Raw genomic sequence first — 20,155 nt, 5'->3', positions numbered from 1 at the left:
AACTGTTTATACCTTTTGGACTACGCACCTCAGAAAATCGATACGGGGCTATTTTTGTAGGAAATTTAATTTCCTACAAATTGTTCTTTGACAATTTTTTTATAACTTCAATTGTTTTGTTGATAAGTACGAAAATATAACAATTTTTAAGAAAATTGGGCTTTCGAGACCGACACCGATGAGACGGGTTCAAGTACAAAAAAATGTTAGTGAGTACTTTCAAAGAGTCACTAATATACTACAAATTCTGACTAATCGCAATGAAATACCATGAAATCAAACGGAGCTATGTTAATTTAAATTAAAAAAATCATGAATTACATGTTATTTAAATGAGAAATATACATCGATCGAGAGGAACCACTTAAAATTAAGATTAAGGGCTCAAATTTTCAGGGAATTTCTTTTTCGATAGAAGGAACAAAATTTTTATGTGTCAACGAAAAAAAAGACATGTTCGTTTCAAATGAAGCACCCTAAGAATACACGTATATATAATCTGGATATGTGAATCAATCTTACTGAGGAAGTGAATAACTTTAAATATCCCTAAATTATTGATCAATTGCCTTGACACAAGCATGTCCTAAATGTGAATATCTGATGCAAAGATCATGAACATTGAAAACTTCAGAGACATTGTTAGACTCCAGATTCAAATTTATGTGCTCAATGAACCCAACCGCATCTATATTCTTAATTTCTCCAAAGATATTTTACATCTACTCCGAACAGGATATGGCTTTCTAATATTAAAAACTTAGAAATTGTATTTGTTGCATTCATGCCACGAATGCCATTCTTTTTAAAATTACATACATTACAAAACTGAGTATAGATATCTTTAGATTTTGATCACACATCTTAACTGAGAGTTTATGTTGTTATTTCCGATAATGCCTTCTGCTATTTCTGTGATCAGAATTTCGCGAGTAATCATTTGACCGATGTGACAGATGTCTTTCCCTGCGATCATTTCTACTTTTGTAACTGTTACGTTCTCTACCACCTTCGCACTGCTGATAAGGTTGCGACGCCGGTTGGGATCGATTTTCTGGATATGCCCCAGGATTTAATTGACTCGGATACATGAGCATTTCTGGCCCAACGCATAGTCCATGCATCAAGTTACCAATTATCATTTTGTTCTGTAATTGGAGCACGTTGTTCAAGTCGTGGCTGACTTCTTGTTTTCTCAATCTGCTGTTGGGGTGCGATTGTACTGGTACTTCTATATTGTTTCGAGTTTTCATACTCAGTGTTCTGTCGAACAGTGCTGTGCCTTCAAAGAGATCAAGCACGTACGGTACAGAAACAGCGTGCTTAAATGTGATAAAACCATAGGTTCGTTGTTTTCCGTCTTTGTCCTTAGGTATCGAAACCCTCTGAACTGGCCCGCCCTGCAAATAATGAGAATATCGCTTGGGTCAGGCGGGCAAAATGCTGCGAAAGGTGGATGAATTATTATACTGCTTATGAAATCGTCACTTTGATTAGACGGGAAAAGGTGCCATGTCTTACTTGCAGAAACAACTCGTAAAGTATGTCTTCGGTAACTTTATCGCTTAAATTACCACACCAAACAGTACGTTGATCCTCTTCCATTGTGACAGGAAATTTACCTCCTATACTATTCTCGAATTTCGTAGGGAATTGTCGATGCGATTTGTCAAAAATAACATTGATGTGATGACAGCATTACTATACACAAAAAATGGCCGCAACATAACTGTGATGGAAATTGCTAGCACTGGTGACTTTAACCGCAATCATCAGAGCACTCTGTTATCGGCTGGGAACAACTGCAAGTGTTGGGTGAACAAATTTGGCTAGGGGATTTGTCCTCATGATTGCAATTTGCGATCTAATTCAGTTCTACTTATATGGAATCATTTGTAGGTCATTTGTAGGTGATTGTGAATTTGTGAGTGACTTTCCGTCATTTGTAAGTCAATAATTTTGTCGTTATTGATGAATCAAATTCGTCTAGGGAGTTCCTGTGACGTCGGGTGATTGTGAATTATTTCTCGGCGTTTGTAAGTCCATAGACTGAATTATTGACTTATAGACAACGCATAGTCACTTACAATAATCAACGAACGACCTCAAAACAATTCCGCGCAAGCAGAACTCAATTCGATTGCAAATTTTGTTGATACCGACTGAACCATGGACTTACAAACGCCGAGAAATATTTCACAATCATCTGACGTCACGCGAACTCCGAGACAAATTTGTTTTATCAATAATGACTGAACTATTGACTTACAAACGACGCATTATCACTCAGAATCACCTACAAACGACCTACGAATGATCCCGTGTAAGCAGAACTCATTTCGATGGCGAATTGCAGGTGTTGTTAGAAGGCCATGTCACGGGAACTCCCTAGGTGAATTTGTTTTATGAATACCGACTGAATTATTGACTTGCAAACGACGCGAAATCACTTACAATCAGCTACAAACGATTCCATACAAGTAGAACTGAATTAGATCGCAAATTGCAATAACGAGGGGCCAACATCGCACAAATTCCCTAGCCAAATTTGTTTTATTAATAACAATCGAACTATTAACTTATAAACGACGGGAACCAACTTACAAACACCTACAAACGACCTACAAGCGATTAAAAAAAAATCAACTCGTTCGGTTGTTAATGCGGGGCTAAATACTAAACCTGGAAACGTACATAAAAAGTATTAAAAATATATCTGGAAGATGCTGCTCAAGCACGCAGTGGTCACTGAAATTATTCACATACCATGCACTTATAACAAAGCATTTAATAAATTTCAATCAATCGTCTTTATTTGTATGAGTTTGTTTTCAATATAAATACAATTAATGCAATTTGAAGAAACTGGTTAGGGACTGCTCGTGTAGTTGTTGGCTTACTTGTCTCAAGCCTAATAATTTTAGACTTTGTGATACCAATTTGTGATACGATTGCGGGAAGTTGGCGATGCAACCGTTGCATATCCTATTTTATGTAAGGCCAGCGATGGGAGGTTTGACTTCACATACCTGTCGGGGGTACACAGAAGTGTTAGTCAATTAGTTAGTACACACAAGTCTCCGCCGTGCCAGGGACCGTGCGGTAATAGACATTCCTTATGCCCTAGCGTTTGGACTGTTCGGAAATAGGTCTTTTCGTGTACCCTCTATAGTGCGGAAAGTCGAATTTCCTATATATATGCAGGTATTACGTGAATAATCTTTTAAGGACACGGCTTGTGGAGACTTGAAGACTCATAAACATTATCTGTAAGTAGACAGACTCTCGAAAATTCAAAGATCATTATTTATTCAAAAAATATAAATCTTCAGAATAACTTTAAAATGTAGAAACTGGATCTCAAAAAATTAAAATAATTAGAATTCATAGTTTATTTTTATAGATCTTTAAAATCTTTTCATAAAACAATCGGGAATATACGTTTCCTCAAATAATATCTTTTGTAATTGTACACGCCCGTTATTCTTGTGAAATTAAATTATTATGTTTAGATGAGTAAAAAATTATACGTAAGTGAAGCGTGATATGAACTCTGCATCGTCAAACCTATGCACAACATTTTCAACGTATAATTGAATTCGTGGCCTCAGAACTTGAGGATCCTTAATCGAATTATCTAAAATCATTATGGCCAGTCCATCATCATCGTCGGATGAAAAATCATCCAATTCCAATGCATCTTTGACGTTTACTATTGCACTAATTATATAATATCGTCCGTCTTCATGAGTCAATCAGCATGAATTGTGACTGTCTTGTTTAGAACAAGCGCCGTTCCGTTGTTGCACGGATCATTCCAAAGGAGTGGGTGGAATAGAACTAGGTCGTATTCAAAATATGTCTGTGGTTCGGAAACTGACTAATACCATTGACGGAAGATATCCATCTTCAGTCAACGTATCAAGCAGTAGCGCTGCCAGTTCAATTCGGAACGTACTACATACCCTTTGTCTGTTTGGCTCAGTGAAATTATCATACACAAACAAACGAACAACAAACGATCGCCTGACGGGAAATTGAATTCCGATGCAATTTACAGTCAAAGCGAGGAGCTGTCATCACTTCGATGTGCTAGGTCTGAACAAACTATGGGGATTACTACCTTATTACTATTGTTTTAATTTTTGCGAATCGACAATCGACTATCAAACGCCTGAATAGCGTTATTCAACACCTATAAATGAGAAACGAACAATTGCCTCACCCGAAAAAGAATTTTGATGCAATTTTCAGTTAATGAGCAGCCGTTGTAAGTTGCGTGCGCTGAGGTTGGACTAATACCTGGCTAGTGGTTTTATTTACTTTTTTTATTTTTGCCCCCGCGGCGGGGGGGGGGGGGGGGATTTTTGTTCCAAGTTTTACAGATAATTGGGAGATTAATAAAGGTTGGAGAAGTGCTTATAAACACCTACGATCACCTACAAATGATTCCGTACAAGCAGAACTGAATTTGATGGCAAATTGCAACTATCAGGCGCTAAGATCATACAAATTTCCTAGCCAAATTTGTTCTATCAATAAAAATTGAACTATTGACTTACAAACTACGGGAAATGACTTATAAACGCCTAAAAACGATTAAAAAAGAATCAACTCCTTTGGATGTTAATTAGGTATTATATAGTTCGTGATGGATTGTGATGGATAATTTATTTAATGGAGTGCAATTGCAATAAAAGTGTAAAATATAACCTGCCGAGGTTATTCAATAAATAGTTATTATGATATTACGAATGAAAGGATAATTCGGTAATACATTCAATTCATACACTTAAGTGGGTAAATATCGCGTAATATTTTAAACGCTCTCAACGTTGTTACAATTTTTGGTACTTAAGGGTGTAGGTAAGGCTCACATGGATTCAACCCTAGGAAACGGCGATCTAATAAGTCCGCGCGGCGATCTCGAGCATACGCGCGTTACGCGCTCGAAGGCCACCCCATAAAGTTGTATTAGATCCCCTACTCCTTCGGTACAGCTATCAAGGGACCGCGCGCCTATCGACAAATACACTAGCGCGTTGCACCAACACACATATACATGAAACTCATATACCCATAACATACACTAATTCAAATCCTAAAAAATGAACACCACTCTAGTTTTCAATTTTAGATTAATTATAAGGAGAGGTGGTATGGAACAAAGAGTTGGGGGGACAATCCAAAGTCCGACTTTGCACCCGGCACCAATAAAACCCATAGCATAGCATACCAACCTAGTTTTAATTCTTAGAATAAGGGGAAGAAATGCGTTGTTATGGGGCAATGCTTGAGGAGAGGATTTCACACCTCTACGGCTACCGATCTGAATAAATACGAGCACCCAGCGATCATTCGCTCTCTTGGTTTTTATCTCCGCTAACTACTAGTACTCAGTAGATCCTCGCGGTAAAATCCTCTCGCACTTGCATTCCAACGACGAATCTCTGCCCGATTCGTTATCCAATTTTATATTATTAAAATTGTTCATTCTTATATTCTGTGTGTGTTAATCAAAATATATTCCATTTTAAACCAATTCCGAATCTTAATTCAGTATTCATTTAAAACAAGTCTCTTTATCACACCTATTCATTAGTTCCAGAAGAAGCTATCTTATAAAAGGTAAAGTAAACTTCATTCTAATAAATTGCAACAATTTCCAACTCGCCGTTCACCCAATTACGCAAATTCGATCAAGTTGTCCATTTCACTTCAGTGATTAATCGTTATTGGCGACCCACACTACTGAAGTCTAGCTAAGCATCCGCGATAATCTAGTGGCAGCTTTGGGGAATTTTCGTGGAGTGCCGTTCGACGTCACAGTCTCATCATTATCTGCATCTTTGTTGCACCATCGAGTTGTTGGACAGCTGTTTCACTCCTAGGGAATTTGGAGGACTGGTGGCCAATTTAAGAACACACCTAAAATTGAAAGTGCAGTGCTGACTAGATCTAAAAAATAATCATCACAAATGATCAACTTCAGGTTCGTGCTGGTCTCTTTCACGCGAACTGCGAGCACAGCAAGGTACGAAGAATGTTAAATTATGACTTTAGGTTATTATAAGGTGGTTATCGGAAAAACTAAAATTGTGACTTGTTCAACATTGGCCGACGTTTAATATATTCGAACAATGTTTTATTTTTGACGGATGCCTCGACTGTGAAGTGATACGGACGGATTCCATCCGCTAAAATATTTCCAAAATGTGTGAATCTCCCGGTTACAACTAGTTACAACATGTTCAATTGCATTATGTTTTACCGTTTCCCTTCGGTCAAAAGTTTATATACCAGCAGCAGGTTCCTGTAGACTGGTTACAGCTCCATATTCATTAGCAATCTCGTAAATATCGTTAACAATTTTCTAACCTGAACGAATCTTGTAAATATTAACGTGGAGCAGAATCTCCTTCACTTGACACTTCGGTCTAGATCTCCTATTCAAATAAACAACTGAACTAAATCCCAGTAACATCGACTATGCTCTCTAGATTTGAATTTAAATGTGTTAGTAAGCTCTGGTTTCAAATTCCAGTCTGTCTACCTGACACAAAGTTAATTTATAACATGAAGTAACCTCTGTATTTACTTACTGCATCTATGTATGTTCTAGTAGATTACTCTCAAGTTAAGTGATTAACTACGAACAGAGTTCTAAGATAATTGAGTCAAATTAATGCGGAGTTATTCAACTACCGTCCAAAAATTTGTGCTCATTTCTGTCATCTTGTGTTTTCAGATGTTTACGGCTAGCGCCAAGATAATGAAGAGCGGGGGCGCTGAGGCCGACCCGTTCGAAACCAGCATCTCGCAAGCCCTTTTCGAGCTGGAGATGAACACCGACCTCAAGTCCCAACTGCGCGAGCTTTACATCACCAAGGCAAGGGAAATAGAAACTAACAACAAGAAGGTACAGTTTACATTGAATTACGATGAGCCCTATTTGTATCCATACCTCAGATTTATAGTGAGGTAAGATTATTCTGCCTATCCAAAGTGTTATAACTATCATAAAATCGGCAAATTCTGTTTGTTTTACAGTCAATCATTATCTACGTACCAATGCCGAAGTTGAAAGCTTTCCAAAAGGTACAGACACGTCTAGTACGCGAACTAGAAAAGAAGTTTTCTGGAAAGCATGTCATGTTTGTTGGGGAGAGGAAGATCCTTCCCAAACCAACAAGAAAGACTCGCACCAAGAACAAGCAGAAGCGTCCTAGAAGGTATGCTAGCATGACTTTTTGGTCATTTGTAATTGTCAATAATACTTGCAATTCTAGTACAACTTCACCATGGCTGTTTAAACCCCTCAATTTTTCAATCACTGTCCAACATTCTTCACAATTTACCGTTTGTTTGTTTTAGCCGAACTCTTACGGCAGTTTACGACTCTCTCTTGGAGGATTTGGTGTTCCCTGCTGAAATTGTTGGCAAACGTATTCGTGTCAAGCTGGATGGCTCGCAGCTCATCAAAGTTCATCTAGACAAGAATGAACAGACAAATATTGAGCATAAGGTATTGAAATTTGAGCTTCTCACTTTAACTGATTACATGTTTTCTTAATAATTTTTCCAAAATTGTCTCAAGTTCCTGATTTCGAGTAGAATAAGTTGCTGACTTAATTCCTTTACTGTTCTAAACAAATCTGTAATGTACGGTTTTACTTACTCTTTTTCTTATCAATTAAAATTTACAGGTGGATACTTTTGCTTCGGTCTACAAGAAACTTACGGGTCGTGACGTAACGTTTGAATTTCCTGAACCCTACTTGTAATAAGTTACAAATTGTCATTCAAATAAAAACAAAGAAAATTTACAAAGTCTTTTTGATATTATCCATAGAATTTTTCCTTGTACCTATTAGGAACAACTTGGGTAATATAGGCCCATCATAAAATGTGAGCCAACAGCTGAAAAACTGGGTTCATACTGCATTTTGGAAATTAGCATTGCGGAAACAAATTGTTCAATTGAGCTTCATCTGCATATTTTCTTATAAGTAACGGCCCACCCGATTTATTTCAAATTCAGAGACAGTATTCTTGGATAGTTTATCCTTTGCCACGAACTGGATTAACATTTTATTTTTTATTTAACAAAATGGCGATCGTTTGACGTTATTGTTAATAATATTGCTTCTACTTGACTAGAGTAAAAATTTAAAGGATGTGAATAAAGTTAGATTTACATATTTTTGAATAGAAGAAACTTAAATTGAATTCGATAACTGCTTGTCCTACCCACTTTTTCAGCCACCTATCGTTATAATCCCATATATACAGCATAAGGTTGCTTAATTCTTGAAAAAAAATTGCAACAAACTCATAAAAATTACAATAAGATTGAAATGTATATTTGTACGTTCATTCATTTTATTACGACTCGTGAGGCAAATGCACGTAATATGTAAGCTTAATAAATATTCGTATTATAAAATTAAAGAAACTTTTTTTCGTAATACAGGTATGTACAGCAGATAACATTTATAATAATTGCATAAAAATGAAGGCACAACGGAGTTAAACGTTATGTAGGTATGTACAAACTAACACAACCGAAAACTTCACCAAGTATTAGTTCCAAGTTACAACAGTGTAACGATAACTAATTCTTAACTACTATCCTCAGGAATGTTTATAAATAGTAGATTTTCCAACGTCAATGTCCATTTACCACATGGTGCCATTACTCGTGCATTACTCAAAGATGTGTTGTATAAATATTCTTCATATTGCTTAGGCAGCCTATGCAATTTTCAGCTAATAGTACATGAATTTTCGAAAATAATCTCCATAAAATTTGATTTATAAAGAGAGACAAATGATATTCTGGTTGGTACTGTGAATTTGACATGTTTTATAGGATTTTACACAATCGGACTAACTGACAATTCTACAATATTTTTAGATTTGGGCACATTATTTTCAACAGTCCGATAAGGTGATAAATCTTACATTCAGATACCTGTAATTACCAATTTATAATTTTACCCTACTGTCATGTGATATACTGAACTCTAAACACTAAATTGTTTGAAAGTCAAACTGACAAGGACATGTTTGGATCGAAGGAAAAAAAATTTATATGTAACAAAAAATGAAAAAAAATCATACGACTTCACCAACTTTCAATGAAATATCCTTGAAAACTTGAGCTTCGATAATACAAATAAAGCTTGTTATGAAACTTCGATACAGTGCAGAGTACACATTGGCTATGAATTTTCCTCAAAGTTCATAGCAATTATTTATAAGATTTATTACATCAGTTCTACCTATCTCCTTAAACGATATTACGTAAATTTAATGGGTATCATTGTTTGTATTCATTGATCGAGATATATCAAGAATTTGTAGACTTTATAGTTGATTGTTTGGATATAGAAAAAATTTAATGACGCGCACTGTATGAAAGATCCACTATTTTATTACTCGTAATTAATACTTCAGTTTTTTGGAATGTTGAGTGATTATTAACATGATTGCTGAATCAATACAGAACATGCGATGCAGTGCATAGACATTATTTGCAATTATTGCCTAATTAGACTAACAGCTAGATTTTCACCTTCGGTAAAGTTTACAAGATAATTGTTTTCATAAGATGAAAAATAATAACAATGTACAGTACGAAACATCCTTGTATAACTTTACAGATTGTGTATTATTATACAGTCAGGTTGAATATTAAGATTTTAATTTAATAAACTAGTTTGTGAAACGTAATTATATCAATTAGAATCTCACATTCGCAACGGTAAACATATTAATATTGCTGTTTAAGGCAAATATTAGTTTTGGTGGTAAATTTTATAGATCAATCGACAATATCTACAACTTCTCAAGTGTATGTATAATCATATATATGCGACGATGCTGACGAAAGTTATCCACTAAATCACGTAATTAGTATTAACAATTATACTAAAATTCTTTACTTTGTTCAATAGAACGCTAAACCTTAATAAGTTCATAAATATAGTTTTAATTTGCACGAAACTTTTTTTCTTGGGTGCGATGAATAATTGTTTCGTATACTCATATTATTATTATTATTATCATTATCATCATCATCATCATCATAGTAAGTTGCACTACTAAATCGCATTTTTATACATATTTACAGTATTTAAATATTCAATGATTATAAAAAAAAATAATGCATAGTCGGCAAATTTGATGTTCCAATTTGCGTTCTTTGATTACGTGCGCATGTCATTAAGAAGTGAAAGCTCTCGCATTCTGTTTTCATATCACCTGTAGGTATAATAATAAGTTTCTATGGGGAAGAGATTTCCAAGTCAGTCAGAAATATGTAGAAATATCGAATAGATCCAGAAAAATTTTCAACTGATTTGAAATTAGTTTTTTACAAGGATATACTATATCATTTGTTATCTCAGTAGATGCGGTATTTTCTAATTTAACAACAAACTAGGCATGAAATATCAAGGATATAAGTATTGAAATACTGAGACAATGACGATTACGTAAGAATTTAAATACTAATCAACACTTGCTATGAATAGAAAATACTGAAGACAGAAAGTTCTGACTCACAGTAACAGGTGATACCTAACTTTCATAAGGAATAACGCTGCCAATATTTTTTACACAATTCATTGAAATCGGAGGAAAAAAGTCAGGATAGTATTCAAAGTTTTGACTCTAATTTCTCTCAAAAAACAAAGAATTAACCACTAAAAGTGGTTAATAGTTTTCAGTTTACATTTTTTTCGTCTTCAATCATCAGTCCATACAGAGTCATTGCTTCGTTCAGTAACGATTAAATGACCCTGCATACGTAAGTATGTATATATATAAATACGTGCTGGATATTTTTATAATCTTAAATCCTACAATCAGTTGATACTCTATATACGTGTCTTTAGAGGGTCTATGAAGCTTTTAGCAACTAGTTTTGTCTAGTGAATCGTTTCTCCAATATAAAAAAGAAAACTGTTGTTTATTCAAATGTTTATATCAAATGTGTATATATATATATATATATATATATATATATATATATATATACACATGATTATAATACTATATATTATAAATAATTGGTACTAGTTGCAATAATCAAATGGGAATCCATTATATTAAGATTTCTAAACCTTTGGTTTGTCTTTTAATAGCGATGATCTGAATAATAGTCAATATTAATTACTAGACACGGAATGATTGAAAATATAATGAATATATGTTAAACACGATATATCACTTGTTTAGAAAAATAATTGTGAATGTTTCCGTACATCAAGATTACTAATGTATTGTGTTGGTTACATGCTGTGTCCCAACATGCGATACGTAATAAATATCACTAGAATCTTACGACATTTAATCTTTCATCTTCGATTACGATTTTCTTAATAGAATTCAACAAACTAGATTAACCCAAAAAAATGTCGGGAATTTAAGGCGTTATAACTTTGACTAACATCATCGAATGATAAAATTTAAATATGACAATTTCGTGCAGAATCGCTTTGACTACTGGAGGTTTCAATTAATATACTAAAAGGTCCTGAGAGATCTACCTTTGATATTTTGGTACATACATACAATGAAATGAAAAACCCACGAAATATGTTTTATCCTGCTGTAAGTAGAAGCTGGAGTTAATAAATATCGAGTGGTATTTGATCGAGAAGTGGGTAACTGATTTCTTCGACCTATTTAATTCCTGAGTTACTAATCATTCGTTCTCACAGAATTATTGCTAATATCGATGAACACTACGCAATACTAACATCTTGCGTATCGCTGAATTATGGTAATACATGTATTAGACCACCACTCGAGGGTCATACCGATGTCGATTCGGTACTATACTGCGTCAACACGTGACAGTGCTGCTCCAGACGTTCCACACTCGCCATCAGGTATGTATTTTCGAGATACAAATCTTTAGCCAGCATGTCAGCTCGTGCTAAGCTCTCGGCCTGGTGAAATAATTCATTTAATTAAAAATTTGGTCATTCAAGTGCATTGCGAATTTCACAAAACTTGTTTAAAAGAACTGGGAAAAAGTTCACGTGCATCATGTCTAGGAAAATGAGTTCATTTCATTAAAGAATCGAACAGGTGGACTGTTAAACTCGAAAGGTAAAAAAAAGAGAATAAATAGTTTAAAAACCCCTAGCAATGTTGTTTGCGCCAATGACAGTGAATACGAATAAAACGACATCCCTCTTATGCGGCTGAAATGATTCTCAACAAAGCAAAGAACACAAACTAAGATATTAACAATTCGAAAACAGATTCCATATCGCTTAGGTTGCTCAAAATAATTGAACTCTGGTGTTTTTTATCTATTCTAAAGATTCTGGGCTTATTTCGTTCACCATATAAATGGCCTTAAAATTGTTGATTGAAAATTTACCAACTGTTACCTTCAGAAAGGAAAAAAATGAATTTGTGTAAGTACGGTACAACAGATATTTCTCAATGATTGTCCTCGTGCGTTATATCTATAGTATAATGCGAGATTGCTTGGATGTTTTTAGACAGTTTGTGGAAATCTGGGTCGTTAGCAAAAATGAGCAGCAATACATCAGAATTTGACCGAAGACCACTTTTCAAACTGTTAATGTCTTAAGTCATGTTATTCGTATTTCCTCAAATTCATTTTTGAGAGATATTGTTTCAATTGTTGTTAACATAATTGACGCAAACAACAACGTTGAACATTTTTCAAGTGGCTTTTTTTCTTTTCTTAAATTTAGTACAGTTGGTCCAGCTGAATCATCTTCAACTATGAATCATTATCTCAGGTAAAATTCTAACTAGTCAACTGCAAATGATTCAAAAGTATGCAAACCTGTTCTTTATATGCTTGTAAATGTTGTTGTAACTTTTCTTGGGTACCACACAATAGGAATTGTAAGTCTGCAATTTCGTTTCGATGTTGTTTCCAGGTTTCTGAAATCATGGAAGATGCAGATTTGAAGTGATGTTTAACATAAAATTTTCTATTTAGAATCCGTTAGTTAGATAAGCAAAATCATATAGTGTAAAAGAGACGATTAATGGAAACCTACGATGTAAAATTCGATCTGTATACTGTTGCTGTTGTTTGAGGGACACTTGAAGATGATGACACTTTTGTTCTTGGGACTGCAATCGCGCGTTTAGAGCTTGAAGTACATTGAGATCGATGCGGCAAGCCTGTTCTCCGGCGATTGTTTTTGTACAAGAACAGCTAATGGCTCGAAGACTTTGCAGTTTCAGTATTTCCTGCATCAAGGCTTCCTTCTGTTTTATTAAATTACTGCATTCGGTCTCGATATTGATTTTCAATTGATGCAATCGTCTCAGTTCCTCCTTGTGAGCTCGACACAATTCTTCAGCAACAGAGTAGGGCTGTATTTGATAACAGCTACAGCCGTGCAGGCAGGGTAAAATTCTTGCTGGTCGAGACGTGCACACTTCAGCATTCGGACTTTCAGATTCCGTAGAATGCTTGAACTGAAGCGAATCATTCAGCATGCGGGAATCAGTGTCGTAGGAAGTGATTTTCGAGGATGATAAATTTTTCTCATGAATGACTTCACTCAAACTAGTTGTCAGATTAGAATGTGAAACTGATTCCTCTGAGCATTGCACAGAAGTTTCTGCAGTCAGAATTCTTTTGCCCTTTTGTAATTTTTCGCGCAAATCGTGAATCTCTTGATCTTTTTTCGTCAGCTCCTCTTGCATCTCAGACTTCCACTCGCTGAATTCTTCCTCCAAATTTGTATACTGTAATCAAAATTATTCTCAATGTTACAAGCGGTGGAAATTCATTCGGGGAACATTGAAGGATAAGTTGGCCATACGCTTTGAATCAGACTTTGGAAAAGAGAAAACAACTATTTACAAAATCTCCAGCAGTGTCACACATACATACAACGTCAATTCTAGTGTTTTTGCACTCATTTCGCTTGCTGACCAGATCCTCAAAAATTTTCTAAATAACATGCAAGAGATTTCATATTGTCCGTATTATCAGATTGACTTGAAGGATTTTTTCATGACCTTTTTGACAATCCACAACTACATTACAAAATTTTTAAATGTAATTTTTCAAATATTTAGAGTATAGCAAGCAACTTGACATTAACATCTCGATTTTTCAACTTTCACATCATGCTAGCAATGCACGCAATAAATATAAAAATATGTTCCATATACAGGGAATAAAAAAGTCACATTTTCTTTAAATCGATCTATCTATACAAGAGATTCAAAATTTAAAACAATTGAAATGAGTATTAATATTCCGTATGTTGCTGAAATCTGAGTTACTTATTAAAGTAGAAATAAAATTTTCAGTTCATTAGTAAAATTGCATGATATTTCATGACACTTAAGAATTTTCAGGTTTTTAGGGGAAAGCTATTACTCTGCAATTTCTTTTTCCTTGAAACTGCAAACCTTAAAATCTATTCACAACTATAATGATATTCTCTTGGTAAGACAGGTACTACATAGAGGAATTAACAGCCAAGAAGTTTTCAACTTGTTTCAACATAGATCTGTTGCACTCTACTTACACAAGTCTGTTTTTAACCAAACTGGAGATAACATTAGTAAACAATATTTCAGGCTATCTAGATATTTCTATAATGAAAAAATTAAACCTGAGACATTAGAGTCCGATTAAATACCTGCGAGTTTAATAATTTAAACATTCTGATTACAAAACCTTTCATCAAATTGTTAATATATTAGATTCCGTAATTTAACTTTTCTCAAAATACATTTCTATCAAACAGTAGAAATGTTGCTTTACTTGTGTTCACAATCATTAACGCAAATAACATTGTTGGAGATTTTCTAAACGGTTTTTCTTTATAATATTTCGATTCAGAAGATGTGACTATTCATCCTTAGTAGACTTTGAAATTGTTTCTCACCTGCTGCTCAAGGTTGAATCGTTCTTCAATAGGCGACAGGCGGCCGTCATTGTGGGTTTTATCGCTGTTGCCAAATTGCTCTTCGTATTCAGCCATTTTAGCAATAAGCTCGGACAACTTTTCATCGCTAATTCGCTGCTCTTGTTCGAACAATTGTCTTTCTTCTTCGAGTTTCCCAGCCCAGTAGTCTTCGCACTGTTCATACTCAGTTCTTAACAAATCCAAACTTCTCTCTAATTCTGTGCAGCGCTCACTGAGTTGCTTTTTCTCATTAACATATTTCTCTTCCATCTCTTGCAAAATGTCTGTCACTTTATCAAAATCTCTACAATCTTTAGAAATTTCTGCTTTTTCAGATGACTGTCTTACATTGTAGAAAACATTGTTCTTCTCTCTTTCAATTTTCGATTGATCGGAACCATTTTCATCTCGGCGTGGTGGATAATCGCGTAGGCCAGTCATTTTGTTCTTGGACACGCTTTTCACATCTAAATTATTAAAGTTCTTATCAATATTCTTAACTATATCGTCCCCGCCAACTGCTTTCCTATTGACTTTCCCCTTCTCGGCTTTATTAGTGACAAAATCTCTACTACATTCAGTCGTTTGTTGTGTACTTTCGGCCTCAAGTTCATTTGCTAAACTTTTAATAGAATCTGTTTCTTGGGGATGTGGAGATACATTCGTATCTATTCTGCAAATCACATCCAAAATTCTATTTTGCAGCACACAATTGTCGAGTGTGCAATCATTTTTCTTTTCTGTCACAACATTGACCAGTTCTTTTTTCAATTTTCCAAGCACACCTCGCAGTTCCGCTAACTGATGTTCCTGTGTTTCAACGATTGCGTTCAAATTGTTCGCTCCGATTGAAATGTCCTTCTATAAATTTTATTTGTAAGTAATGAATTAAATGATGATGTTTTGAATCCATACAATAAATATATTTGCTGATAATCTTCAAACTACTCACGTTTCTCACAGTTTTCGATTGTAAAAGTTCCTCCAACTCAGCCACTCTATCAGTCAAATCTTTTGAATTACTTATAGCCGAATTTCTGTAAAATATTGATAGATTTTTTTAGTTTTTTTTTCTAAACTGAACACGATTCAAACACTCAACATCACGTACCCGGAACTTTGGATATCGGACACAGAATGTTTCATCACTTCTAGCTCAGACGTAAGTTCGTCATTTTGATCTCGTAGCGCAGCGTTGTCAGACTGAAGCTTTTTTATGCGGTCTAATAGAGAAACCAGAACCTCATTTTCTTTCGCTTCAACATTTTCGACCTAGCAATTGGGTTTTTAAGATAATGGAGCATGAATTGCAACACAAACGATTGACATCAAACAATTGTTACATATATTAATAATCATACCTCGTCGTGCTCAGCAGCCAGTGTTTGTATCTGCATTTGCAGCTGATTATTTGAGGATTTGAGCTTGGAAAGGTGCTCCGATAAATTTTGATTTTCAGTCTCCAATGTGTGATTCTCAGACAAGACATTGGCTAACTCAGTTCTGATACGTTGGTCTTCTTGTTGAAGCATTTGCAGCCTTTGGTCCATTAATTTCAAGGCAGCAGCATTAGACTCGTGTTCAGAAGTCAGCTGATCTGTTAGGTCCTTAAGTATTTCCGCGTTCTTCAATTCCAGCTGCTTAATTTGATTCTGACTGGACTTTTCCAAGCAGATATGATGTTCATCTACTTCTTGAGCCAGCAAAGTTGCTCTTTGGTTCGCTTCTGCTATATCTCCTCGTAACTTGTCTCTTTCCCCGCTCAAATGCTCCACTAAAGTGCTGAAATTAGCTATTATAAATCAATCTTGCACGTAAGCAGTAGAATAAATTAATTTCATACATAATACTGATTCAAGACGACTGAACTTTTGAAAAATTAGTAATTATAACATTCGACAAAATTAACAGACTTACTTGAGACTTCTGACCTCTTCCTGATACAATACAAGTGTTCCTTTCAGCAAACTAATGTGAGTTCCCATCACTCTGTTATCGGACTCATCACGGAGGCTTTTCAGCTCTTCGCAGAGCACATTTGTCAGCTCTGTGAGGCTGATGTCTGGACTGGTGAATCCAAGTTCTGACAAAAATGTGGCTGCATCAGGAACGCCAGCAACTTCCCACATATCCACAACTGTGCTGCTTCGGGCGTAGCTGAACATTTTGTTGAAATCATTAACCAAATTTATTTCTTAGGTATGCTATTATTGTTTGGTATATTTTATTATTAAACACTAAAAATAATAAATAAATCTAAACTACGTTACCAAAACTTTGTGAAACAACTTTTTTCTGTAGTGAAAAAATCGAAAGATTGGAACAAATAACATTTTCAATTGAATTTCGATTCTCAGTCATTGTTTACGGAAGGATTATACCCAAATTAATTTAATTCGCTTTTCTATAGTCCTAAAAATCTTCCATATTGGTTTCGACCATTACCCAGTGTGGTGAGGGCCACGGATTTGAATACTTTCTCTCTCAGAGTCTTGTTTCATGATATCATTTCGAAGGCCAGCATTCCACGCGGAGCTGAGTTGCTCGTGCAGCATTTTGGGGTTTCTGAATATCAGCAAAAACTCTTCGAGAGTAATTTGTCCGTCATGATCCATATCGAGTTTTTCAAAAATCTGCTCCAACGTCTGAAAAAATGTTGCCAAAGGTTAAGGTAGATGGTTGGACAAATATGAATGCGTTTTATTCATTTTATCACAAGACCGTTGCGCATCGAGTATTGCGAAAATTACATATCCATAAACTACGAAGTTTTCTTTAAGAATGCAAAAAATTGAAAATACTGGAATTATAAAGAAGACCTTGCAAATCGATGGTTGATTTTGCATCATTTCCAAACTGTACAAAATTTAGTAGATTCCATCAATTCGACTCTAAACTGACTCGTTATATTTAGAATACTATATCTTACAACTTTACTAATATGAATTTTTTTCCAGTAGTCTATTCAACATTGCCGATTGTTAATTATAATCAATATCAGTGCAAATTATTTTTTTATTTCCAAGAAGATTTTCTCAGTAACGAATATAATAATTAGATACATACTCATTGTATGACCATCGCATAATAAAATTAATGAAAAGTATCGATGTTTGGTGAAACAACCTGCTGCAAACTTAGGTTCATAAATTTAAATCGTACTCTTCAGCTTCATTCAGAATAGTTTCAGTTATTATACCTGTTTAGGAAGTAAAGGAATGCTGACGTATTGCGATACAATGGGCAGCTCTTGCCGATCCAAACCCAAGTTAATTTTTGCCCATATTTCTCTCAGCCTCTGTTCCTCTATTTTAATATCCTGATTGAGAAGACCATCTACGCCTCTCCATATTTCATTTTTTGCGCCATCTGAAACAAAAGTTTTATATTCCACGATTGCAGTTTAAATAAAATTTTTGTATCCCTACCTAAATTTTGGTGTTGAAAGTCCATCATATCCGCGTTTTGTTCTTTTGGTTTGGTCTTCCGTCCGTACCTCTTGTTGGCTAACTTGGCAGAATTTAAACTTTGCAACGAGTCACTGTTGGGAAATTCTCGATCCGAATAACTGGAGATTCTATCTTGAGCGTTTCCCAATAAAGCAAGAAGACCATCACGGAATTCGTAAAAGGACACAGACTTATCAGTGTCGGTTTGCTCCAGGAGACACGATATCAACTCCTTTCCTTGCTCCTCGAGTTGTAATTTCTCACATAACGATCGCAGCCCATTTTCGTCCAGACCTATCTGCCCCTTCGTTTGACAACTCTCAAATACGGCTAAAAGTTGCTGTTCGTAAGGATCTGTACAATTTCCCTCCATCGCATCGTCCTAAAAAAATCTTCTCAAGCACCTTCGAATCTTGTTCACCGCAGATTAACCAACTAATTACCGCAGGCCTAAGAGATTGAAACAAAATAAATATATATCATAAAAATATTTGTGCAATTCTTTTCTAAAAATGGAAAAATTGAAAGTTTTTTTTTTTAAGATTTCCTTTTCTAGATTTATCCAAGTATTCAAGCTATTCGTCAAATTATTATCATTATTATTATAAATAGAAAAAAAATTGTGTCCATCATTGTGGCAGTATAAATATTTTGATTATAAATAGCACAGTGAGCTTCAATCTTATGATGATTCAGAGTGTGAAATCTAAATGTTTGTAATATTGAGGAGAGGAATTAGAAAAGCTTATGGGTTATGAGCTCTGATAAACTGTGTGTATATTGTGTCAGGTTGTGATCAAAGAAGTATATTTATTGCCAGTGGAAATGAATTCAAGGTCACACACGTACAGTTATGCATGTGTGTACCTATTTTAGTATGTCAATTGTATAATACACGATCCTGTCAACGCTAGAAGATACGCGAAGGTTGAGGGGGGAAAACATGGTCCAATAATATTTGGTACTGAATTAAATGAGGACAACATTATTCTAAAGCTTATATATGGTCTGGAAATATATCACCTTTTTTAATATTATTAGAGGAAAGCGGGAGAGCAAAATAACAGATGCAGACGCATAAACATCACAATGATCAATGTGCAACTTTGAACACTCATGAAATGGAAACTTAACTTTTTAGACGCATACCTAATTATTATGAATGCGGTTAGACGGTAATTGGTCCGGATGAATGATTATCTTGTGCCCACTTCAGGTTTGACAAGTGACAATTTAAGTGTGGTTAAATTGTTTTATATCTCTGTGATCTACCTAAGAAATTGATAAAGTGACGATGATTATCGTTATTCTCGCAAAACGTTACTCAGAGCTTGTTCCACTTCGGTGGCACTGGTGGCACTTGCGCTTTACTTTGACTTCAGGTGTTGGTTCAAGAGCAATCAGCTGATTAGCGAGCTGCTTTTCCATGCTAGCAGGCTTTTGACGATGATTATCGACGGTTGCTTTAATCAATTTTTGTATATAGTATGGCGGTAAACCCGGTCGGTCACGGACTTATGGACGGAGCCCAAAGAGGCATTATCGGCGCGGTAAGTGAGACCAGCGAGGCGAAAAACGGAAAGGGAATCAGCTTAGAGCATGTAGTACATGGAGGGAGCCAGTCCTATGCTGTCCCCTTAGAGCACTATGCTCTAAGGCTGTCCCATAAGCGACAAGTGTGCAAAGCATAGATATTGTAGCATGAGTTCCTTTCTCTCTCTCACAACATGTGATTGGTCGATTCAAAACAGTCACGTGACTCTGCGTCAG

At 35.3% G+C, this 20,155-nt stretch overlaps 3 protein-coding genes across 5 annotated transcripts; 1 reads left to right on the top strand and 2 right to left on the bottom strand.

Moving 5' to 3' along the window:
- Nucleotides 1-750: 750 nt before the first annotated feature.
- On the bottom strand, nucleotides 751-1,765 carry LOC124404104 (RNA-binding protein 7). Its single transcript, XM_046877979.1, has 2 exons — nucleotides 1,522-1,765; nucleotides 751-1,400 (listed from the first exon to the last, which is right to left on the bottom strand). The coding sequence occupies exons 1-2, from the start codon at nucleotides 1,603-1,605 to the stop codon at nucleotides 885-887; spliced, it is 600 nt and encodes a 199-aa protein (XP_046733935.1). The 5' UTR covers nucleotides 1,606-1,765; the 3' UTR covers nucleotides 751-884.
- A 4,134-nt stretch (nucleotides 1,766-5,899) lies between these two features.
- LOC124404103 (40S ribosomal protein S7) lies at nucleotides 5,900-7,826 on the top strand. Of its 2 annotated transcripts, none has more exons than XM_046877978.1 (5): nucleotides 5,900-6,034; nucleotides 6,749-6,919; nucleotides 7,051-7,232; nucleotides 7,375-7,525; nucleotides 7,707-7,826. In XM_046877978.1, the coding sequence occupies exons 2-5, from the start codon at nucleotides 6,749-6,751 to the stop codon at nucleotides 7,782-7,784; spliced, it is 582 nt and encodes a 193-aa protein (XP_046733934.1). In that variant the 5' UTR covers nucleotides 5,900-6,034; the 3' UTR covers nucleotides 7,785-7,826. The 2 variants fall into 2 exon arrangements, with proteins under 2 accessions (XP_046733934.1, XP_046733933.1); XM_046877977.1 differs by lacking the exon at nucleotides 5,900-6,034 and adding an exon at nucleotides 6,039-6,074.
- Nucleotides 7,827-11,046: 3,220 nt separating this feature from the next.
- LOC124404095 (blastoderm-specific protein 25D) lies at nucleotides 11,047-19,826 on the bottom strand. 2 transcript variants are annotated; one of them, XM_046877962.1, is made up of 12 exons: nucleotides 19,535-19,826; nucleotides 18,365-18,835; nucleotides 18,136-18,305; nucleotides 17,382-17,581; nucleotides 16,854-17,093; nucleotides 16,298-16,718; nucleotides 16,048-16,208; nucleotides 15,889-15,973; nucleotides 14,920-15,797; nucleotides 13,059-13,762; nucleotides 12,839-12,939; nucleotides 11,047-11,960 (listed from the first exon to the last, which is right to left on the bottom strand). In XM_046877962.1, the coding sequence occupies exons 2-12, from the start codon at nucleotides 18,756-18,758 to the stop codon at nucleotides 11,823-11,825; spliced, it is 3,492 nt and encodes a 1,163-aa protein (XP_046733918.1). In that variant the 5' UTR covers nucleotides 18,759-18,835; nucleotides 19,535-19,826; the 3' UTR covers nucleotides 11,047-11,822. The 2 variants fall into 2 exon arrangements, with proteins under 2 accessions (XP_046733918.1, XP_046733917.1); XM_046877961.1 differs by having other exon boundaries at nucleotides 11,049-11,960; nucleotides 13,059-13,758; nucleotides 14,916-15,797.
- Between the last annotated feature and the right edge of the window lie 329 nt (nucleotides 19,827-20,155).

Source organism: Diprion similis, chromosome 3, assembly GCF_021155765.1.
Source record: "Diprion similis isolate iyDipSimi1 chromosome 3, iyDipSimi1.1, whole genome shotgun sequence".
In the NCBI taxonomy this organism is placed as follows: domain Eukaryota; kingdom Metazoa; phylum Arthropoda; class Insecta; order Hymenoptera; family Diprionidae; genus Diprion; species Diprion similis.
This window is presented reverse-complemented; position numbering and strand designations above follow the sequence as displayed.